At 50.0% G+C, this 24,128-nt stretch overlaps 1 protein-coding gene across 2 annotated transcripts in view; it reads left to right on the forward strand.

The window, feature by feature from the left end:
* Nucleotides 1–3,911: 3,911 nt before the first annotated feature.
* Nucleotides 3,912–24,128, forward strand: part of ADCY3 (adenylate cyclase 3) — an 88,180-nt gene continuing 67,963 nt past the window's right edge. Inside the window, exons 1-2 of one of the 2 annotated variants that reach the window (XM_058551682.1) lie at nucleotides 3,912–4,028; nucleotides 4,502–5,351. In XM_058551682.1, the coding sequence (XP_058407665.1) occupies nucleotides 4,677–5,351 (675 nt within the window). In that variant the 5' untranslated portion in view covers nucleotides 3,912–4,028; nucleotides 4,502–4,676. The remainder of the gene's footprint in view (nucleotides 4,029–4,501; nucleotides 5,352–24,128) is intronic. The other variant, XM_058551683.1, reaches the window with a different exon arrangement.

The following is a 24,128-nucleotide window of genomic DNA, read 5'->3' on the forward strand; positions in this document are numbered from 1 at the left end:
CCCAGATGTAACCACACAGAGGGCCTGAGGGAGCTGGCAGGCAAGCCCAACCCTGTGCAGGTCACACTGGAACGGGAGTGGCCAGAGCTGCTCGGGGACCCAGCTGAGAGATGGATAGACAGTAGCTCCCATGGACTTGTTCTGTGGAGATTTGCCAACCATTTTGGTTCCCATTAATCCCCTTCTTCCTCCCAATGCCCCTGTCGAGGAGTTAGTGCTGTCATCGCACCACAAGGACACTGGGGCTCGGGGAGGCTGAGTAATTTGTCCGGGGTCCCACGTAGCGCCCTGGAGCACACTGCATGTCTCGTTTCCTGCCCAGGCTCCCACCGCTCGGCCTCCCTGAGGCTGGCGCACACCTGGGAGTGCTCAGGAGTGAACACCCCGACTGGCGACCCTTAACCAATGGCGGAGGAAAGCAGGTGGATGAACACTCCCCTCTTCCAGCCCTCCAGTGGGAAATCCTAAGGTGCCTTCTGCACGGCTCCTCCGGCTCCTCCGAGGGTCCCAGAGGGATAGAGCTCCATTGCCCACGGCAGTGACCACTATCACACACCTTGTATTTACCGGCTTTCCCGCCTTCTTTGCCCGGAAATCACTTGCCCAAGTAAACCACCTCCACGCAGAACCCTGTCTCCGGCTCTGCTCTCCGCTCAGGCCCCACACAGGGCTCTCCTGGGCCTCCCACCAGGGGAGCTAATGATCTTCTCTCCTCCCACTTCTTTCCCCCAGGACACCAGGGTTCTGCTCTGATCTGGTGTTTGCTGGATTCAGGAACCACCACATTTCCCCAGGGGGCCAAAGGACTCTTGTTTATCCAATAACAATTAATCCTCAGCCTTCATCTCGAGTCTCAAACCATACAAACAAAAGGTGCCTTCAGCAAAGCGGTGTCCTATCCAAATAGGTCTTGGGATAGGGTGGGAGTCAGGATGCCCTGCAAGTCCATGATTCTGTCTTCACTTTCAGACAAGTCACAGGCAAGTCACCCACACAGCCATTCATGTTCTCAGGTTGCGTGGGTGCGTGCATGTGTGCATGCGTGTGTGTTTTAAAGATAGATTTCCTGTATCTTTTGATTGCAAAAGCAATGCACGCCAGTTTTCCACGTTACAAGACAAAACATATAGCTTGGAACTGAAGGCACCTCCCCCATAATCTCACCCTTTTCCCTGTGGTTATTTTTAATTGCCCCTGGACCAGAGCATTTTCAGCATCAATGAATGAGGCCTATTTGTCCCTTCAGGGGCAGCCAGTGCACTCATAAAGTGCCATTTCTTCTTAGGAATATCATCCATTTATTCAATGACTATGTGTTGAGTACATACTGGGCGCTATGCTGGAGAAGCAGCAGTGAGCGAGACAGAGGAGCCTCTCGTGGCCTCACTGCCTATTTCCAACTAGTTGCATTTTCCCTGATCTCCTCTGTGGGCACGACCTTGAGCAGCTCTGTTGCTCTGGAGTATTCACCCAGTTGCCTCTGGCTCCCAGAGAGGCCCAGTGAGGGGCTGCAGCTGTCCCACTGGGCTTCCCACGTCCACAGGGTAGGGCTGCGCCCATGACCCAGAGTGCAGAGCAGGGATGGGGACGCGCTGCCGAGCCTTTGTCAGGAGGCTCCAGCCACTTGGAAGGTTGCCCCTTTCAGGCCCAATCAGATCCTCCCCTCTGGTCCTGAAAAGGTGTGCTCAGGTCACCTGACTGCCACCTGTGCACAGCTGAAGGTCTGTCTTGTCAGTGCCCCTGGTGCCCTGGCAGAGCTGGCAGGCATTCTGAGGACAGGGGCTGCGTGGCTCCTTGGTTCTTCCCTGATGTCCGGCCTGGCTGGGCATCTGCTGTGCACTCTCAGCACAGGTCTGAGACAGGTACCCATAGCAAAGAGAGGTGGATTGTAGGAGGGCAGGGGTGGAGAAGTGAGGCACAGGGTTGGGGAAGGAGAGGCAGGAGATCGGGGTTTTTACCAGGGGTACCTCTTTGTGGAACCCTCTCCCTTCTTGGGGTGGGTGGGGAGGAGAGGCTGGGGCATGGGTGGTGGCAGAAGGCCCAGCAGAGAGCCCACAGGGCTCAGGAGCTGGGCATGGCTTTGCCAAGTGGGGAGCCCCACAGGAGATCTCCAAAGGTTAGCACGTGTACCAGGAAATGGGGAGGGATTCACAGAGGGTGCAATGTGGGTGTCCCTTGTGCCAAAGCAATATTTACCAGCTTTTTTCCTTTTATTAACACATACCCCATTGTTAAACATAAAAATCATGCCTCCTTTAACAGCATGTAACAATTCAAAATAAATGTTTGGACTCCAAACAAATTAAAACAACGGGGAAAGTGCTTCTTTATTCAAATTACCCTCCTCCTCAATCTGATATGTCCCCCCACTTCAGAATCAAAGCTCTGACAAGTTTGGGCTGAGGTTGGAAGCTCTTCAGAATTAGTAAGAGGGACTGATAGAAATAGTTGTGATAGGGTCAATTCTCTGATGAATCCATTCCCTGGGGATGTGAGTTGACACCTGAGGTTCTGGAAAGGGCGCTCATGGATGTGTCTCAGGAGCTGGAGGAGGAATCTCCATCCAGGCCCGGATGGCTGAGTTTCTCTCCTCTCTAACCCATTTCTTCTGCTCTCCCCAGGGAGCCCATCCCCTAAAGCTGCTGGCTGTCCTCAGCAACCTCCTCCCCCCTCACACATGTTTTTCTTCCAAAACAACCTATCTCCTTCCTCTCCCTTTATCTAAATTCCTACAGCCTGTGATTGATCTTGGCAAGGTGTTTTGTGAAATCCAAGAAAAGTAATTATACTACAGTGTAAGAGACTGATAGGCTTAACCATTCAAAGGAGCATTTGAGTTTGTAAATTCAAACACATCTCAACCAGGTGAAATGTACACGGGAGATCTTTTTGAAGCATGGTCTCTTCCAGTTCCAAGTGCCAGGTGCCAACTGGGCCACTCCTACCCCCTTCCTTCAAGAACAGGGCTCAGCTTTGGGCCGGTTTGCGGAAAGCGGAGGCCCCGCGCTGTCGTTTGGGCTGCCAGGGTGGGCGGGGACACTTAGGTCGGGCGCGCCCGGCGGGGAGCCATCCCCAAACCTCAGCCCCGGCCTCTCCCGGCCCGGAAGGAAGCCGCAGCGAAGGAGGGAGCGGCGAGGGTGCCCCGAGAGCGCCTCACCTGCGGGAGGACGCGTCCGGGCTTCTATCCTCCGAGGCCGGGCCTGCGGGGGGAGGCGTTGATTCGCCCATCCTCACCGCCCGGCGCTTCCACGCAGCAGTCGCCGCCAGCCCGCCGCCCGGTGCTGGAGCGTGGGGCCACCGGGGCCCCGCCAACTCGCGCCCCCGCGCTCCTGCTCGCCCTTCTCCTTCCCCCGCCGGTCCTGGGTCTAGATCGGGGCGCCTTACCCCCCCACTACCCCCACCCCCCGACTCCGGGACGCGGTCGCCGAGAGGGCGGCGACTGCGGGGAGGGAGGGGCGCCGCCCGCCTCCCGGGGCCTGGAGCGCGCGTGGCCCCGGAGCCGCCAGCGCCGCGCGGGGACTCACAGTGCAGCGCGCCGCGCCCGGACTCGGAGGCTCCGCTCGGCACGCGGGCGGGCCAGGGGATGCTGGCGGGCTTCCCCGGCCTCGGCCCGCGCTCCCTCCGGAGAGGGCCCCGGGTGCGCCCCTAGCCGCGCTGCCGCCCCCGCCGCGACCACAGCCGGGGCGAGAGGGAGGGGTCCGGGCGCGCCGCCGGCCCCGCCAGCCGCAGCCCTAGGGGCGGGCGCCCCCGAATTTTCCAGTCGCCGCCGCCCCCTCCTTCCTCCTGCGACCGGGCGCCTGTGGATGCTGAGGGGCAACCCTGCGCCTCTCCCGGCCGGATCCCGGACCTGACGGCGGGGGAGTCGCGCTGCGGCCGGGGGCCGGGGGCCATGGCGGTTGGGGGGCGGCGCAGCACTTGGGCGCGCTGAGCCTCCTACCTCCGCCCGCCGCACGCGTGACCTGGCCCCGCAGCCCCAGCGCCCGCGAGGGGACCGGCCCGGAGCACGCCGCTCCCGAGTTCCCGCACAGGTAAACGCAGGGGCAGGGCCGGCCTTCCGGAGGGCAGACAGTGCCCCGAGGCGGGGAGCCGGAGTCGCCAAGGGCTGGGTGGGAAAGGAAGTAAACAGAAGGAAGATTCAGGAATCCCTAGCATGGCTCTGGTTTCCTTCTGGCATGTTTCATCTTCAGTTTCTAAGGCTTGGGCCTGGAGGAGATTTAGGCGAAGTCAGGGACTGAGAGAGAAGAGATGACAGAGAGACCAGGGGCGCGAGGGATGGAGAGATGGCCAGGCCCTGGGGCAAGCCAGAGAAGGGAACTGAGTATTTGGCCTGGACAGGACCGTGTATGTGTGTGGTCGGCAGTGCCCTGAGCATGGGGGTGGCGGAGAAAGCCCTGGTTCTGGAGCCTCTGCAGCCCGGTTCTTTTATGAGGGGTAGGGCGGGTGGTGGAGAAAGCACAGGTAGGAATGAAGAGGGGCTTCTACTTAGCAATGTCGTTTTAAGTTCCAGATGATCAGCGCTACCTGTGCCCTAGAGACCTGCTCTGCCTTCCTGCACGAGGTGGCCGGCCCTCAGCCTTCCCTAGGTCTCAGAGAGCCCTGGTAGGCAGCCCATTCCAGAGCCTTTCCTCTGTTCCTGGGCCACTTCTCCAGGGCCAGCAGAAGCAGACACAGCCAGGATGCCGAGGAACCAGGGCTTCTCCGACCCTGAGTACTCTGCTGAGTACTCCGCGGAGTACTCTGTCAGCCTGCCCTCAGACCCTGACCGCAGGGTGGGCCGGACCCATGAAATCTCTGTCCGGAACTCGGGCTCCTGCCTCTGCCTGCCTCGCTTCATGCGGCTGACCTTCGTGCCCGAGTCCTTGGAGAACCTGTACCAGACCTACTTCAAAAGGCAGCGCCACGAGACCCTGCTGGTGTTGGTGGTCTTCGCAGCCCTCTTCGACTGCTACGTGGTGGTCATGTGCGCCGTGGTCTTCTCCAGCAACAAACTGGCTCCCCTGGTGGTGGCCGGGGTCGGGCTGGTGTTGGACACCCTCCTCTTCGTGCTCTGCAAAAAGGGGCTCCTCCCTGACCGGGTTACCCGGAGAGTGGTGCCCTACCTGCTGTGGCTGCTGATAACAGCCCAGGTCTTCTCCTACCTGGGCCTGAACTTCTCCGGCGCCCATGCAGCCAGCGACACCGTGGGCTGGCAGGCCTTCTTTGTCTTCTCCTTCTTCATCACGCTGCCCCTCAGCCTTAGCCCCATCGTTGTCATCTCTGTGGTCTCCTGTGGTGTGCACACGCTCGTCTTGGGGGTCACCGTGGCCCAGCAGCAGCAGAACGGGCTGAAGGGGATGCAGTTGCTGAGGGAGGTGAGTCCCCCCTTCTGTCCTACCCAGCGGCTTCCCTGCCCACCACCTCTCAGCCAAAGTAGTACCTGTTTTGAAGGTGGGAGTGGTGTGGTTTTCTTTGCCCTTGAGTCACAGTGTGTCCTGGGAGGCCTCCGGGGCTCTCAGCTGCTGTGCAAGAGGGGCACCTCTCCCTCACCCTCTGGCTTTGTGCTAGAGTTTGTCTGTGCTTGGCCCTAGGGATGGAGGATGTCAGGACATTGGGCCTCAGGGCCACTCTGTCACCTGTGCCCAGCCCGAGTGGGTTGCAGGAAAGCCCACCTAGACCCTGTCTCGAGTAAGCCATTCCCTTCATTGACCTCCTCCTCCAGGAAGACCTCTGTGGGGAGAGAGGGCTCCCTTGGCTTCAGGTCTCCAGCCTGTCAGAGTAGCTTCAGCAAGTGACTGACGTGTGTGGACTCAGTGTCCCTCTGTTGAATGGGGACATTGCCCCCCTGCGTAACGTGGTTGTTATCAAGATCAAAGAAACCTGGGTGAAGGCACACTAGGAAAGGTGACGGGCTGTAGGGAGGGAAAGTGTGATTGTCACAGATCCCGCTTCTGCCGCTGGGAGCTCAGGGTGCTCCGAGCAGTTAAATGATTTGGGGGTCTCCCCACAGTAGGCGTGGTGTGGGAACACAAACGGGGATAGTGTTGCTGCCACGGTGGTGGAGGGTCTGCTAGTTCTTTGAGGACATGTTCTGCTGGAAGGGCTGGAATTTTGGCCTCAGCTTAACTAATAGACAGTATTGTGCTCCCACTGGGAGCCGAGACCCTGGCTAGGTGCTGAAGGGCTGCAGAGACCAGGAGATGCGATTCTCAGCCTTCTGAGCTGATTATCTGGTAACCCATCTGAGGGACTCCATGGGGCTTAGAGTCAGTGAAGTCCACAGTCGTACATCCTACCTGCTACCTCCTTATTTTATACATGAGCCCAGAGATGGGAAGTGACCTGCCCAAGGCCACACAGCACATTATGGAGTCATCTGGCTGGAGTGTCCATTTCTCAATTCCATTTCCAACGATCTTCCTACTACGTCACACTGCCGCCTCCATCTCGGCCAAAGCCATTATCGTTGTCTTCTGGGGTTGGGGACTGAGTCTCCAGGGCCCCAATGGCGGTTGATGCAAGAACGCTGTGGGGCTGTCCCATTGCCTCCCACTTGGTTAGAGCAAAACACAGGTTTTTCTCTGTTTTAACTTTTTTCTGGTTTTGGACCAAGATTCTTCCTGTTTTCCCATTCTGGCTCATGCCGCATCCTCTCTCACGGAAGCTCTGTGCCTCTCGGTTCTGCAGGAGCCCGGCCCTGGGCTGGTGCCTGTGGATTCGTGTGGGCACACCAGCAGGTCCGCTTGTTTTCCTCCCAATGCCCTGTTCATATAAGATGATAACCTGCCGTTGCTATCATGACTTCCGAGTTGGTGAACTTGAGCTTGTGCCTCTGCCAGTTGAGGGCCCTGCTGGAAGGTGTCTGGGGAAGAATGGCAAGAATCATTCCTATTGGGAGTCAGTAAGAAGCACAGCTTGGGGCAAATAGGCAAGTGGGCATGGCAGCATTTGGGGTCTGCGATCCAGCTCTAAACCATTACCTTCTACTGACCAGTCACTTCTGGCCCTTTCCTCTCTGCCTGGGCCCCTGGACCACATGAGCTGCCCACATGCTTTGTCGTCCATTAAAGGAGCAAAACAGAAATTCTCCCCATTGGAGCCCAGAGGCTGAACCCATGATTGCTGGTGTCTTTTGGGCGCTGCTAAGAAACAAAAATCCAGAAAGATTAGGAAACAGAAAAAAAGATAGAAAAATAAGTACATCAAAAATAACAATATTAGCATCCCAGGAGAGCATGGCCTGACATGCAAGCAGTGCCCTGGCTGTGGCTTTGGGAATACGGGGTGAGGGAGGTGGCTCCAAGGTCCGTTTGGGAGCCTGAGATAGAATGCAGGAGGCCCCAGCTTTCAGTGGGCTGTGTTCCAGAAGTTTCTGAGTCACTTGTTTGGGACTAATGTGACTTTTTAAAAGATGCCTGGGTTCCCAGGCCCACCCAGCAGAGTTGTCTTTAAGTCACAGCGTCCCTGTATTTGGTCTCCCTGAACACGGTGGAAACTGAGCCCCGTGTGGCCCTGCACTGCTGTGGGGAGAGCACCTGGATACATCTCCCCCCAGCCATGGAAGGAAGCATCACTCACCTGCCCGCTGCCCCTCTGGGCCCATGTTATCAAGGATAGGAGGACAGGGACATGAGAACGGGTGGTCAGACCCCTCACTAATGAGGGTAACACCAGGAACTTTCTCCAGAGCCAGGCACCTTCCTCCTTTTCTTTCTCCTGCCTGTGGACTCCTCTTTCCTTTCTCTTCTCCCATCACGTGTTGGCTGCAGCCAGGGACTCCGTCCTGGGTCGAGGTAGCAGGGGGCGAACCCGGTTTGACAGTTAGAAGCAGACACTGGATTTCCAGGAGTTTGTGAGTGCTTTTGTTGCTGCCGTCAGCAGCATCGCTGAAGAAGCACTTCCAATGCCCACGTCTTCTTTCTCTGCACCCTTCACCCCCTACACCCGTACTCGGCTCTGTGGGGGAGAGACAGAAGGGACACAGGGGCCTCAGGGCAACCTGAAATGCCAGAGGCAAACCACACAGCCTGCCCGGGGCTCTCCTCACGGGAGGCGGGCGGGTGGGGTTCCCACAGGAAGAGCTGGTGGAGTCGGGGGCTGTGGGATGGGGATGTTGCGGGGGCTTCATGTGTTAGTGAATGAGTCAGTATTACTGAACAGCAGGTATGGGCTTTGTAGCCTGCGGGGTCTGGGAAAAAAGGGGGTTGGATGATAACAGTCGAAGGCCGTGGTGGAGGAGAGCAGGGCTGGGGGATGGGGAGGAGTGAGCTGCCCCTGGCACGGTTTTCCCACATTCCTCCTCTTGCCTGCGTCCTGGTGCCACCAGGCCTATTATGGCACAACTTGCCTTTTACTGCCCCCAAACTGTCCCTATGGTGAGATATTGAAGCAGGCCGGGATCAAGGGCAGGACCAGGCGTCAGCCAATGGGTGGGAAGATGCGGGTGGGGGAACAGCCAAGATGCTGAGGAACATTCCTGTGGCCAGCGGCTGCTCCCCAGACCCCCATGTGCACCCACATACGCCTGTTAGCTTCTGACAGTGTCATTAAAGGTATGAGTCTGTGGCAATTTAGGGGCAAGGAACCCCTGAAAAATATCTTTTAGCTTTATTTCATAGCAGAAAGCCTATTTGGGAGCAAAATTCTCTCGTGGAATTAATAGCCTGTTAAGACCTTTATTCACAAATTAGAACATGATGGAGCTGTGGATGTGTAATTCCTTTCACACCTACAAATTACATAGCGAATCATTGACCCAGTGAATGAGCATCCGGCTCCGAGGGGCTGGAGGCAGCTGCAGTAGGGAGGGGCTGAGAGGAGCTAATGCTTCAGACTCCCCTGTCTATACATTGTCCCAGTTAGTCCTGGATGTTACTGGCTCCATTTTACAGATGAGGAAACTGAGGTTCAGGGAGATTGAAAGGAGGTAGAGGGGCTGGGTAACTGGGGAGGGGTCACTGGTGAGTGAGGAGGTGAGGTGGCGGGTGCGGGGGGCAGCAGGCTTCCCTTGTAGCCTCTCTTTCTCTGGAACCCAGGCAGCTGGGCCTCCTTCCTGCTTCTCTGGCTGCCCCCAAATGTCTTTGCTAAGCAGTGCTGAAGAACGGTGCCCAGAGATGGGAAGCCCTAAAATGTAATAGGAAGCTCCCCTCTCTCTCCCCATGGGGATTGGACGCGAGGAGGGGAGAAGCCCGTGACAGAATGTTCCTGTGGGAACATGGCCAGGAGTGCATGAGAGATGAAGCTGGGTGAGTTGGAGCCGGGTGGCGTGGCGGGAGGGCAGCAGCGTGGGGACTCTGAGCAGCTGCAGGCAGCCGAGGTAGACAGGGTACAGGATGAGAGGAGGCAGAGCAACCCAGCTCTTGGCCTTGGGCTCTGCCACTGTCCCCGGGTGGGACAGAAGGGGTCGTCCCTCCACAGAGAGTGTGCAGGTGGGCATCTTGTAGGAACCAGAATAATAAGGAAAACCACAGGAGGGGCCTGCGGAGCCCACCGAATCCAACCGCACTTGGGGAAGAGTAGTCAGTTATTGAACATGTAAACACCTTTGCAGAAAGTCCCCCCTCAATCCCTTCCCCGGTTGCATATCTCTGTGGCCTTTTTGGATCCTTATCTGTGTGTAAACAGAGCCCTCCAGTCTGTCATCACTGCGCACGTGCAGTTCAGGTCCCACCTCTCACTCACGTTATTGCACTGACATTTTGCCATGAACATCAGAGTCCTCGTGTTTATTATTTTAAATCAGCACTTCATCATCAGCTGGGTTTTTCTGGAGAGGAAACTGAAGCCCAGCGCTGGGCCAGTGGTGGGTAACAGGGGAGCAGCAGGGCTGGGTCTCCATGCCGGGGTCTTCCCTTGCCCCTCAGGCCTGCTTCGTGAGCTCCAGGGTACGCTTTGTGTGTACATGCATGCATGTGTGTGTGCATGCACATGCGCACACACACACGCACACAACCCTGAGCTTGGTCTGTCCAACAGCCCTGCTAAATTCTCCATGAATCGGAATTGCTAGGACTCTGAGGTTATTCTTGTTCTGCGGTTTTTTCATAAATATACAGCAAATCCCACTTGGGTGGTCCAACCCTGAAGAAACATTCAGACCCCCTCCCCCCACCAGCTCTCCCCTCACCAACAGACACACTCTCGATGATTGACTTTCCTGGGCACATGCCCTGACCAAGACTCAGACATCAGACTTACACCCATGTGCAGAGCCAGGCCCTGCGAACATGGAGTGTAGACAAGGTGCGTACATATACTGAACCCTTGCTGTGTTTCCGTTGAGTGTCTTCCAGCAAGAGGTAGACAATTTCATTTTACAAATGGGGACACTGAAATACGTGATGAGTGAAGGACTCGTCCAGGGCCACCTAACTGGTAGGTAGCAGAGAGGATTCAAACCCAGGACAATGGGATTCCAGAATTCCTTCTCTGCAGTTATTAAAGAGCCCCTTAGATGTTTTTGCTCAGAGCCTGTTGCGATACAGTTCCAACAGGATTGGGTCTTTGTTTTCTCAACCCACAACCATTAGAAGGAGCAATGTGGGGGACGAGGAGGTGTTTTTAGAGACAGACATTGCTGCTCATCGAGGAGCATAGCTGTCTAGGGGTTGAGTGTTGCAACCAGCAGCCCTGACATACCTTCTGTGGCTGCAGGAGGCATCATTACCTTACCGGATGATGTAATAACTGATGTCCCTAATGATGACCCACTCATCAAGAAAATTTTAGATTACGTTTAGTATAAAGTAGGGTATAGTATTGCATTCTAAAAAAAATTTTTCAGCAGAAATGGATAAAAGCAAGTTTAGACAAATAAGGATTGTATTTTGGCTTTCTAGGAAATTTACTAATGTGGGATGGCTCATTTCTCAATGGCCTTACTGCACATGTGTCCATTCACTTACTGTGTGTTTCAGTTATCCATTGCTGTTTAACAAACAATCTCAAAACTTAGTGGCTTTACAACAATAACAGTTTCTTATTTCTCGGGATTCTGTGGGTTGACTGCTCAGGTGGGTGGTTTTTCTGCGTCATATGGCACCGGCTGGGGTCACTCGCTTGGCTGCCTGGACTGTTTCATTCAGCCATCAGCATTTGGCTGACAGCCATGCTCAAGCCCTAAGAAGGCCTTACTCACATGTCTGGAGCCTCAGGCTCCTCCACATGACCTCTCCATGTGGTTAGCTTGGGCTTCCTCACAGCGTGGTGGTCTGTGGGAGAAAGTAGGAGCTACCAGGGTTTTTAAAGGGTAGAGCCATCACTATTGGTCAAAGCAAGTCACAAGTCCAACCCAGATGCTAGATAAGGGAACTGGATTCTACCCCTTGATGTGAGAGGGATATGTGTGTGCAGAGAGTGAAGGAATGGAAGGCAGCCACCTTCTGAGGCCATCTCCTAAACTAGGGGACACAAGGGGGATGCTGGGGAGAAGGGACTGAAGAAAGCCATGAGTCTGGGTGGGGTACAGAAATGCTCTGGGACCACAGGATGCTTCAGAAGTTAGAAATGTGGTCCAGAGAAGGGCGTATATAACTTCTTTAAGGTATTGACTCTCTATGAGGTCCAATACATCACTTCTAAGATTTTCGGAAAGTTTCAGAAACTGCATTGCACATAAAAAGACGAAGTCTCGTAGTTCATCTGCATGGGCTTTGCCTTATGTTCGTAAGAAGAATTCGTTCTCTTAACTCTTCAAACACATGTACCCCTCTGTCCAGGGCACTGCACCGGGCACAGGGCCGCAGTCCCTTGCCTCTGGTCACGACCCCAGCACCCGTCCTGGCCCTTTCTCTCCACACATCAGCTACATGGGCAGCCTGGCTCTGAGGTTTGTATTCCTTTCCCAGGAGGCAGGAATATTCTCATTTATGTGTGTCCTTCAGAAACATGTCAAATTTGTCTATCTTAGCAGGTTGTCATTTGCCTCAAAGAGAGATGAAGACAGATGGGAGAATTCCCTTGCAGCACCCCATGGTGCCTTGGTTGTGACTGTCACTCTGTAAATGTTTGTTAAATACATACATTCCTGCTTTGCTTTTACCTTTATCTCCTTCCTCATCAGCGCTCATTGAGAGTTTGATAAATTTTTGACTAGATCCAGGCTAGGGGAAACATTCTGGTGTTAATCCAAGTGATCTGAGAATGATTTTTTTCAAGCAAAATTTATATAACTCTTCAAGGATGCTAATCAATACTCCTTTGCCACTTGTTATTAAAGATTCTTTCTGATCTAGGGAAAAAGCAGCAATAGAGGAGGGTTCTTAGGAGCCCAGAAAATGAGTCATTGATATCCTATTGGCCTAGTTCTAATCTCCTCCTTGGGCAAAAATGATTCACATAAGATCACACAGAAGAAAGGCTGAGTAGAGTTGGCGCTCTCACCATCCCATCTCCCCTGCTTGTGCCTCCCGTCTAAGGAGAAACTTCATTCCTTCCATCACTTGCCAAGTGTTTCATCAGGGCAGCAAGCATTGTTCTAGGCAGGTTGTACAAAGAATGAGTAAAACTTGGGACCTGCCCTCAGAGAGCTCAGAGGCTGTGGTACAAGTCCTGTTAGTGAGAGAGGGCCTGCCTAGGGAAACAGAGAAAGGCTTCCAAAGAGTTGGCCATTGAGTTGGGTTTTGAAGGATGGGTAGGAGTTTGCCAGGTGGAGCAGTGGAAACAGGCTTTCCAGTCAGAGTCATAGGAGGTTCTTACTTGCTTGGGGTTGGTGAGAATTACTGTGTAACGGGTATGAGTGGGTGGCAGGAGCTGGAGAAACAAGGTGTAGAGAAGCCAGACAGCAGAGGGCTAAGGAATTTGGGCTACAATGATGGGGCTCCATTGAGGGAATTTAAGCAGGAGACAGATAGGATCCGATTTGCATTTAATAGAATCATTCTGGTGTACTTGAGTGAGGCTGAGACTGTTTAGGAGGCTATTAAAGTAGTCTAGGTGTGATCCCATGAGGGCCACCCACCAAGCTGGAAGCAGGGGTTGGAGAAGATGAGTTCAGTCTGAGTACCCATGGGACATCCCAGTGGAACTATCAGATTATTCAGTAGGTAATTATTGAACACCTTCTGTATACCAGGCCCTGTGCTCAAGATCTTAACTTGAACTTAAAACAGAGATCTAGAGTTCCAGGTTTAGGAATCATCAGCATTTAAGTGGCACCCCAAACCATAGGGAGGATGAGGGGCTGCCCAAGGAGAGTATATAGAATCAAAAGGGAAGAGGGCTTAAGACCCAACGCTAGGGAGCAGCTTGGAGGAAGGGGCCCCCAGCATGGAGCAGCCATGCCCCACCCCTGCTTTTGCTTCCTGCCTGGGCTCCTGCTTGTCCCAGGTGGCCTGTGATGGGTAGATGGACCATTTGGGAGCAGGAGGCAGCCCCTGTCTGATGGTGTCTGCACTATGGGTTCTCTTGCATTGGGGAAGCTTAAGACCAGCTGAGGCGAGGTGGGGCCAGATTGTCAGGTGGGGGACTGCTCACTGTTCTACCTGGTGAACAAGGGCACAGGAGTGTTGCTTTGTTACCTGGTGGGGAGGGGTGGATAATGTATACAGAGGCACTTTACAAACTATAAAGACTGTACAAATGCTAACCATTTCTTTCTTTCTTCTTCTTCTTTTTTTTTTTTTTTTGAGGAAGATTGGCACTTAGCTAACATCTGTTGACAGTCTTCCTCTATTTTGTATGTGGGACACAGCCACAGCATGGCTTGATGAGCGGTGTGTAGGTTTGCGCCCATCATGGGATCTGAACCCGCCAACCCCAGGCTGCCAAAGTGGAGCTGACAAACTTAACCACTACACCGCTGGGCCAGCCCTGCCATTTATTTCTTTATTGCACTTAATCCTGACAAGCCATCTCTGATCTTTGATCTGTGAATGAATCAGACCAAGTTTATTCATTATCATTTTTCTCATCTCTTTTCTGTGTCATCAGCTGGCTCTTTTTTCCCCGTTGTGAAAGGATTATTTTAAAGAATGTTTTCGATTGTAAAGTGCATATAATATTGCAGAAACTGTGGAAACAAGAGAAAAGAAATTTATCATAATCCTATCATAACCAGTTTTTTGGTGTGTGTTTCTTTCTGGTCTTGCATATGGAAATTTTTACAAAGCTGTACGTGTTACCCCTGCTTTTCTTAGTTAGCTTTATGGTGCAGACTTTATTCTATTTTAAATTAGTCTTCACAACCATCATTTTTTTTTTTTTTTTTTTTTTTTTTTAAAGATTTTATTTATTCATTTTTTTCCCCCCAAAGCCCCAGTAGATAGCTGTATGTCATAGGTTCACATCCTTCTAGTTGCTGTACGTGGGACTCGGCCTTGGGTTGGACGGAGAAGTGGTGCCTTGGGGCGTGCCGGGGATCCGAACCCAGGCCGCCAGCATCAGAGCGCGCACACTTAACCGCTAAGCCACGGAGCCGGCCCACAACCATCATTTTTAATGGCTGCATAGTATGATGTTGGCTAACTGTACCGTAATTAATTCAACAGTTCCTTATCTGTAGGGCGTTTGGTTACTCTTAATTTATTAATTTTATTTATCATTTCTATTTTATTTATTTCTTGTTATTATTTATCTTTAATCCCAGCAGACCATTGCCTCTCTCCCGGCGTTTCCCCTCCTGGCCATTTTACGTCTGGTCCTTCCTTCCTCTGATCATGTTTTCTGCTGTTTCTCCCAGCAGAATTCCTCTTTGTGGTTTCTAAGAAATTTGCTTTGATTAGTAATGAAACCTTTTCTTTCCTTTTCCCTTTCATATCTTCAAGAACACTTTCTTTGTTGTAAACAGAAAAGAAAATGACATGTTTCAGAAGAAATCCACCCCCCTACCCTTTACCCCCATTCAAAACCCCAACGTAAGCGGCCTGGGTTTGAACTTTGGCAAGATTTCTCTGGTTGTGGTTTGTTGTTCACATGTCATTTCAAGATGGGTCCCCATGAAATGAAGCTTGGTGCCAGCTGAGTCAGGTCTGGCAGCATAAGACCGGGGCAGCCACCTATCGCAGCTCCCTGGTTGGCTCGAGGTGGGCTCCTGGGCTGTCCTTGGAAGGCTGAGTTTTTCACCCAAGGGGACCGGGCCCTGGGGAATTGATCCCCGTGGGCCAATTCTTAAGAGACTGAAGAATAAGTCCAAGGCTTAGTCACCGACCTGATGGTAGTAGGTGGACTTTACCACCCTCCCAAGGAGGGGAATACTATGTCTGTTATTTGGTACATATTTGCTGCAAATTGGTAAGAAACCAAATCAGTAATTTCTTGAAGGGGAATCTGAGCAAAGGGCATTGCGTTATGCTGAGGGTGGATCATCACCCCAGGCAGGGCTGGGAGCTGCCCCGCGGGCTCATTTCCCAGTGTTGGACGGCTCTGTCAGCTAGACACAGCCTCCCCCGGATTGCCAGAAAAGTGGCACAAATTCTCATTCTTCAGCTCTCTTTTTTCTAAACTCCTACACATGATTACAGTTTATCTTTCATTGATGCAGTATCAAACACTGGAAAACACATTAACCCCCTCCCCCAAATTGGGGTTGTAATTGTTAATATTATATTGCCCATCTCCAGGGACAAATTTGGGACACTGCCTCTTTATTTCAGTAAAGGGCCCGATGTAGGGTGGTTACTTTAGGGAGCATTTCCTATCCCTTCCATCATGTCTTGTCTCAGACCCAACTGACCTCTACAGTTATAAACTAGAGAAGGGACCTTCGGAGCCTGACCTGCGGGTGGGCGTTCTGCTTCAGAATCGGCAGAATCACTGGCTTCGTAGTCATTTGACTTGGGTTACCTCCTGCCTCTCCTGCATACCAGCTGTGAGATCTTAGGTGCGTTATTTAATCTTGCTGTCTAGTTTCCACCTTTGTGAAATGGCTTAATCATACCTTCTTCCCTGGGTGAGTGCAGTGATGAACTGAGTATGTGCATGGCCTTCAAGGGCCTGATACGCAGCTGGCACTAGAAATGCTTGTTGCTCTGGCTGTCATGTCATAGTTGTTATTACTGGCCCTGGTGAAGAGGAATTTTAGAAAAGCTTGGGCCAACCCCAAGGAAGAGTGGCTCCATGTTCTGGATGTCTGGAGGGCACCTTGCTTGGGTCATCAGACACTCACCCTCCCCTTTTTTCTGCCGGGCCACCGTTTTTTTTTTTTTTGCCTTATAAGTGTTAGAGAGAATGTATTTTTCAGATGAGGTTCCCTATGAAGACAAAGAATACTATACTTTTGATGTGTTCTTTTTTTTTTTTTACATCATGGCAGTGGCGTTTCACTTAATATCTTTTTTCTTTATTCTCTATTTTTGGAGGAATGAATTAAGACTAGACAGCAGGTGGGGAGACACAGTGAAGAAAGTCTCTGGAATGATTTGGACTGGAGGAGTCAAATGTATTCTTCCATTAGGTCAAACACTTGTGCTGTGTGGAGCTTGTTCCCTTTATCGTGAATAAAGGGAACCGTAGTTCTGTGGGATGCCCCCCTGCTCCTGGGTGGCCTCCTTTTGTTCCTTTCCACCAGGGTTAGTGATGCATACCTCATGATACTCACCACTGGATTTAAGGGTGGAAAGGATCATGGAGCTCACAGTCCAACTTGCAGGCAGTGCTGGAACCTTCTGTGGGATCCTGACACATCCTCTAGTCTTTGCTTCCCTTTCTCTAGGGATGGGGAACTCACTTCCTTCAGAACAACCTAACTGGTCTAAACACTCTGTTAAAACTAGTTACAAATAACATTTACATAGGTCTTTAAAGTACATCTAATCTACACTGTGTCATTTAGTCCTCACACCTACTCCGTGAGTGGATATTCTTGTCTCTAGCATTTTGTGGAAGAGAAAGTGGAGGAGGGTCGCGGGGTAAATAAGGTGTCGCGCAGTGACAGTGCAGTGTGGGCTGGTCTCAAGTCCAAGTCTTCCGGATCCAGATGCAACGGAAGTCTTCTTATCTAATGAGATTGAGACGGGCAGTTGGTCAGTTAATGCAAAGAGTTAAATTATTGTGACTGTGGTCCCACAACTGTGTGTCAGAACACGTAGAACCATGAACCAAAAAGAGTGAATTTTACTGTATGTGAGAAAAAGGGAATGAAAACAAAAACTGGATGGTAGTAAGCACAGGTGGTCAGTGAATGACCTCAACACAGTGTGGTAAGAGCTGTGATGCCTTAGATGCTCTGTGGGGTGAGGTGGGGGGCTTGGACGGGGCACAAAGGAAAATTATGGAGTGATAGAAGTGTTCTGTATCATGATTGTGGGCGTAGTCACACGGCTATGTAAATTTGTAAACACTCATCAAAATATACACTTAAAATCGGTGCCTTTTATTGTATCTAATTTATAACTCAACAAAGTAGATATTTTAAAAAGTCAATAATATCTAGGAAAAACAAAAAAATTTGCTCATACATATGTACATTTATATGCATTTAAAATAGCATATTTTAATTGACAACATTTAGCTGTACACTCACTTCCTCATCTTTTGTTGAAGGGAAAGAGCTTTCCTTTGTGTCTAAGTGTCCTTGCTGGTGTTCCTTGTGGCTGTCTTTGGTAGGTAGGCTGTGTTGTCTGTAATTTCCAGTTTCCTTAAAGTGGAGGGAGAATTAAAAGTCAATTGGAAATAATCTGGGTATAGAATACTAGATTTTTATGACTTTTCTTTTTTTTTTTGTGAGGAAGATTGTCCCTGAGCTAACATCTATGCCAATCCTCCTCTATTTTGTATGTGGGACGCTGCCACAGCATGGCTTGATGAGTGGTATGTAGGTCCACGCTCGGGATCTGAGCCTGCGAACCCTAGGCTGCCAAAGTGGAGCATGTGAACTTAACCACTACACCACCGGGCTGGCCCCTCCTTTTTTTTTTTTGGCCAAATTTTTACTGTTGTCTTGCCCATTTTTAAATTCAACAGCAGTTTCTTTTAGGTACTCACATTTATCAAAAATTTCCAAAATACTTGCTTTTCTTAGAAACACCAACTATCTTTTTTTCATACTCAGATTTTATCTGTTTAGGTTATAGTTACTTAAATTATGTAAATATAATACCAAAAAACAACTGACATAAACAGATTTGGGACTAAATACAACTGACTTTTGGGAAACCCTCCAAACGTTGAAGCAGGAGTGCAGTCAAGTTCCAGAGAGGATCCTACTGCTGTGCATATAAGGCCCGTGCACGGATGAATGGTCTGGACCCATGTGAAATATAGGTTCAGAGAGCTTCAGTGCAGTCCTGTGCTCCGGCCCTTCTATTTGAGCCCATTCTGCCCCCTCTTAGCATCCATTCCTGGTTCTGGTTTATCCAGAGGACGTAACACACATCTGCCTCTTGTTTTCTACCCCACAGCCCCTCCAATATTTGAATTCAGCCTCCCTTAGTCTCATCTTCAGCCTAAACCATCTCACTTTTTCAAGAAGTCCCCAGGTGACGTGTTTCTGGACCTTACCTCATCCTGGGCACTTCCTCTGGCTGCAGACTGACACTGTGCGCCCATGAGTGCCATCTCCTGTTTCACATACATTTTCCCCACCTGCTCTAAGAACCCTGCCCATCCTCCCCCAGTGCAGGACACAAATACTAGAGGCATAAATTCTGTAGCTATAATTTAGGATTTAAGTAGAGGAGGTGGTCTCTACTCTTGGAAAGTTTAGATATCAGGCCTTAATGAAAGCATTATCATCTACATAAACATTTAAGTTAATATAGAGAAACTCATTGCTGCCTAGATGGCAAGACAGCTCTGTAGAGAGTGACGGAATGTTCCCCTGCCTGGCAGGATGTGCTGCTTAGAGGAGTGGGGAGAGGCAGAGGAACCCTTCCCAGGGACCATTGAGCAGGAACTACTGCCCATGGCTGGAGGGTGTGTTTGCCCCTCTGGGCTGCCTGCTGACTACGGCCACGTCCCACTGCAGCCCACACACCCCTTATGCCGTCCCTTCCCCCTTGCTTCTCTGTTCCTTTCTCCCTGCCAGAGCAGCCAAGATCAGCATGATTATCAAGTTAACCAGAGTCTGACACATCCCCTCCTTTGTCTGCCCTCTTCTTTTTTTGCAGGGATGCTGTATTTGTTGTTGATTACTTCCAAGGTATAATTTCATTTGTATGCCTGTTGATGGGCATCTATTGTCCATCTGTCTACTAATTTATTTTTACACTTGGTCAAACAAACATGTGTGGCTCTGGATACATGTTTGCACACGTTGCAGGGTGCCGGGGTTGCAGAGACAGGAACTGCGGTCGTGCCTACAAGGGAGGCCCAACTTGGTTTATTTACTTTGTATCAAAAAAAAGAGTTATTATCTAGATATGGGCCTGGCACAGAGCAGTCCCTCTGTAAATATTTGTTGAATGTTGATGTATGAATTATTATTAGGTTAAATTGCGTGAAATTGCCAATATCCAACTGCTTTCAACTGGCAAAAATGGCAGTTTAATTTCATATGGTTCAATCTAATATGAAGTTACAAATGCATTCATTATGGAAAGCCTGGAAAATACTAAATAGTGTGGAAAAATATTACCTATAATATTATCCCTCAAGGATACCTACTGTTAACATTGGGCCCCTTTTTACAGATAGATAGATAGAAAGTAAGTCTGATTTTTCTTCTGTATCATGCAAGTGCTTGTTGTAAGAACTAACTCAACCCAGGCAGGAGTGTAAAGAATAGAAGTGAAAGCCCCCTCCCCTCCCTGGCTCCCCTTCCCATAGACAACTATTGCCAAGTGTTTGGTGTGTATACTTCCAGAGAGCTTTCTATGAGTTTGCATATTTATGTGAATATATGCACATTTAGGATTGAGAGATTATTTGTGTAAGTTTATGCAAATCAGTGAAGCAAACCTCTTAGCGCTAAGATCCACATGGTCCTCTCTAGTAACCAGTTTCCCTCTCAAGGTGGTGGAGTGCCCCTGCAGTCTGCAGCCCTTTCCTTCTTCAGCCAGGAGGTCCCACTCGAGGTCCATGCTGGTGGCCTCTTGTGCGCAGCTGCGGCCGCTCCTCCAGCTGAGGAAGAGCCGGGCTGGTGGCGAGCTGCTCCTGCCAGCCTCCATGTGACACAGCAACAAGGACTCTTTCCGGGTCCCACTGGGCAGGAAATGCAGGCCCAGCGAGCTCAGCAGGCCGATGGCGGAGGTGGCGGGATGCACAGCAGCATCCCGGCCGAGAGTGAGGTGCCGCCATTAGACCTGGCCCCTGCTGCGGCTCTGGTCCCGAGTGAGCAGTTCATTCACTGGGACTCGTGAAGGCATCCGAATCAACACAAATCAGCTCGCAGGGCAGAGGAGAAAGGGTGGCGGTTGTGGAGAAGGAGGCAGAGAGCCAGGAGGAGGAGGGAAGCTGGGCGAGGAGCTGGACACTTGGGGCTCTGGGAAGCTGAGCGAACCCCGCTGGATCTCTTGGATGGCTGGGGCTCCACAGTATCCATGTACCTGCCAAGTGCTGATATTCTTTGCGTTTCTGGTTTTGCCTGTTTCGTCATGGTTTTGTCAGTGAATGGGAGTTGACTTCAAACTCTGCCCCTCTGTGGGTGCTGGGGTCTTGGGTAAACTATTTGATCTCACTGAGTTTGGTTTCTTCCTCCATAAGTGAGGAGGATAGAGGGGCGTGCAGCCCAGTAAGAGCCAGACTCAGGGCCAGATGCTAGGGTTCCGAGGCTGGATCTGCCGTTTGCCAGCTCGGTGATCTTGGTCAAGTTGCTTAGCTTCTCTGTGCCTTCTTTACTAAATCTCTGAATGAGCTACCATAGGTAGAGCTCTTAGAGTAGTGCTTGCCTCGTAAGTTTGCTGTGATGATGATGACGTGCCAGTTCCTCCAGGGTGGGGGTAAAGAACGTCTGAGACAGTGAGTGAAAGCACTTTGTAAACCACGTAGCCCCATTCACATGCAAATGTTCCTATTATTATATGTTTATCTGTAACTATGTAAAACCAAAGACTGTTTGCTTGGGAGGTGCCAAACTGTGTTTTGCTTGAGCGGAATTTACCAGTGAGTTGGGGTTTGCACCTGAGAGCATCTTGTTCCTGCTGCTTGCTGTCCCCTACTGCCCACACTGCTTCTGCCAGGAGGGACAGCCTTGGAGGCATTACCAAACATTTCTAGAGAGGACACTAAAGCCCAGAGGGGACGTGACTTGCCTGAGGTCACACAGAGAGATAGTGTCAGAGCCTCTGTCTGTAGCCTCAGTCTCCTGGCCGCCAGTTCACTGTTCTTCCAACCCTTCAAAGAGGGAGCTGGTGAACACTTGACACCGCCTGTGTGGTGGGGCAGGGACCTGTGACAGGTACAGGAAACAGAAAGGAGACAGAGTGTCTATTCACGAGTATCCCGTGTGGCTCTGCTTTGGGAACTTATGTGGAGATGGGGGAGCTTTGAAGGGGTGTGGGCGGGAGAGGCAGGTGGGCATTGGAGGCAGGTGACATTGGGATATGGGGTGACAAGTGTGAGTGAATGGCCAGTGGGGTGTTAGGAGCAATTTATTCAGGCGGGAGGCTGTTGGGTGTGTGGTTGTGTGGGGAAGATGATGAGAGGGGAGGTGGAGATGGAGGGAGGACAGGTGACCTGGTATGGGCATGTTTGAAGGGGATAGTCTGGAGTTCTGTGCTGTTGAAAGAATTTCCAGTGTGAAATTGGGATGGCCTCAGGCTTTAGATCTTCCGCTGGTGAGCTACTCTTGGTTGCATGGTTCATTTTGCTTTTGTTCTCCCAATCTTGGGAATTCTGTTTGCTTCCCTGGAGCCTGTCAGGCCTGACCATGCCAGGGTTCTCTCCCCAGAGACCTGGAGCCAGGAGCTGTGTGGTTTCCTGGAACATGATTGCCTGCTCCTGCTCCCCTGGCTTTATAAGAAGGAAGTCAGAGGCTGGAATTTTTTTTTCCAGCTCTTGAGAGGCTACATTGAGAGACTGGTCTAAGAGTGAAGATACTTAGAGGCTATTTCTTCTGGCTGAGTATAACTGACTTAATCTGCTGTGTCGCTCATTTTTCCCTTTGGAAAAAGGAGAGATGCTGCCTGACTCTCTTTCAGAAAATTCTCTGTGCTCGACTTCTCCCTCAGGAAAGTCCTGCTTAGGTGCATTTTGATGTAATCATTACTCTTACTCCCATCACAGATACAGCAGAGTCCAATACCTTTCTTTCTTCTGGGTCTGAGGGTTGGACTCATCCCAACTTGACTGAAAGGATGTCCCAAAGCCCTCAAGGGGCTGCTATGACCACAAGACCTGTGAGAGTACAGAGAAAAAGTGTCATTCTGCCTCAGGTAGGAAGGGTCTCTTGGAGGAGACAGTGCTGAGCTGGGCCATGAAGGGCAAATTGGATTTTGAGCCCTAGATTGGTAGGGACGGGGCAGAGGTGATTGCTGATGAGCAGTGGTCTAGGGGACGAACATATATGTATTAACAGAGAACCTTTGACTGGAGAATCGAGTGTGTGAGATAGTAAGAGAGAAGGCTGGAAGGTAATTTGGGATCTGAAATGGAGGACCTAGAAAGCTGTTTGAGATAGCTTTGATGACATTCTGTAGGCAGTGGGGAGCAGTGGAGTCCCAGAAGAGGAACAGAGAGAGGACAGAAAATATATTGGAAGTAATCATGATGGAAAAATTTCCAAATTTGATGAAAGCTATAAACCCACAGTTCAAGAAGTTCAACATAACTCAAATAAATATAAAGAATAAAAATAAAGAGAATCTCACCAAGGCACATCATAATCAAATTGCTTAATATTAGTGATAAGGAGAAACTCATAAAACAACTGGAAAGGAAGAAAAAACACATTATATAGAGAGAAACGTTAAAGATAAGAATGATAGGGGCCAGCCCGGTGGCGCAAGTGGTTAAGTGCGCATGCTCTGCTGTGGCGGCCCAGGGTACGCCGGTTCGGATCCCAGGCGTGCTCCGATGCACCGCTTGTCAAGCCATGCTGTGGCGGTGTCCCATATAAAGTGGAGGAAGATGGGCATGGATGTTAGCCCAGGGCCAGTCTTCCTCAGCAAAAAAGAGGAGGATTGGCAGATGTTAGCTCAGGGCTGATCTTCCTCACACACACACAGATAAAAAAGAATGATAGCAGCTATCTGGTCAGAAACTATTCAAGGCAGAAGACGACAGAAACTGAAAAATAAAAATAGTCAATCTGGAATTCTATACCCAACAAAAATATCCTTCAAAAATAAAGATGAAATAAAAACTTTTTTGTAGACAAACTAAAGTTGAGGGAATTCATCACCAGCAGATATGCACCACAAAAATATTCATGAAAGTTTTTCAGGCAGAAGAAAAGTGATAATAGACAGAAATTTAGACTGCACAAAAGAATGAAGAGGCCCCTAAATGGTAACTATGTGGAAAAATGTGAAAGCTATTTTTTGTCATTTTTAATCTCTTTAAAAGACTGTCTAAAGCAAAAATATAAACAATGTAATGTGGAGTTTATAATATATAAAAACAAAATGTATGACAACAATAGCACAAAGGACAAGAGGGGAGAAATGAACGTATATTGTTATAATTTTCTTGTACTATGTGTAAAGCAATAATATTTGAAGTAGACTGTATTAAGTTAAAGATGTCTATTGTAAATCTCAGAGCAACCATTAAAGAAGCATAACAAAGAAGTATGGCTCATAAGCCAATAATGGAGGTAAAGTAGAATGATAAAATAATTCAAAAGATGGCATGAAAAGAGGAGAAAAGTAACAAAGAACAAATGAGACAAATAGAAGACAAAAATCAAGATGACAGTTTTAAATTTGGCTATATTGATGATAATATTAAATGTAAGTGATGTAGTGACTCCATTTAATAAGCATATATTGTCAGATGGATAACAAAGCAAGAAACAACCATAAGCTATCATAAAGAAACCCATTTGAAATATAAAGACAAATAGATGAAAAGTAAAAGGATGGAAAAAAGATATTCCATGCAAACGCTAACCAAGAGAAAGCTGGAATGGCTGGCTATGTTAGTATCAGACAATGTAGATTTTGGAATAAGGAATATTACCAGGGATAAAGAGGGACATTTCATAATGATAAAGGAGTCAATTCATCAAAAAGACATCATAATCCTAAATATGTATGCACCTAATAACAAGCTTCAAAATACGTGAAGCAAAAACTGATAGAACTAAAAGGAAGAATAGACAAATGCATAATTATATT

The sequence above is a fragment of the Diceros bicornis genome, chromosome 12 (assembly GCF_020826845.1).
Source record: "Diceros bicornis minor isolate mBicDic1 chromosome 12, mDicBic1.mat.cur, whole genome shotgun sequence".
NCBI lineage: Eukaryota > Metazoa > Chordata > Mammalia > Perissodactyla > Rhinocerotidae > Diceros > Diceros bicornis.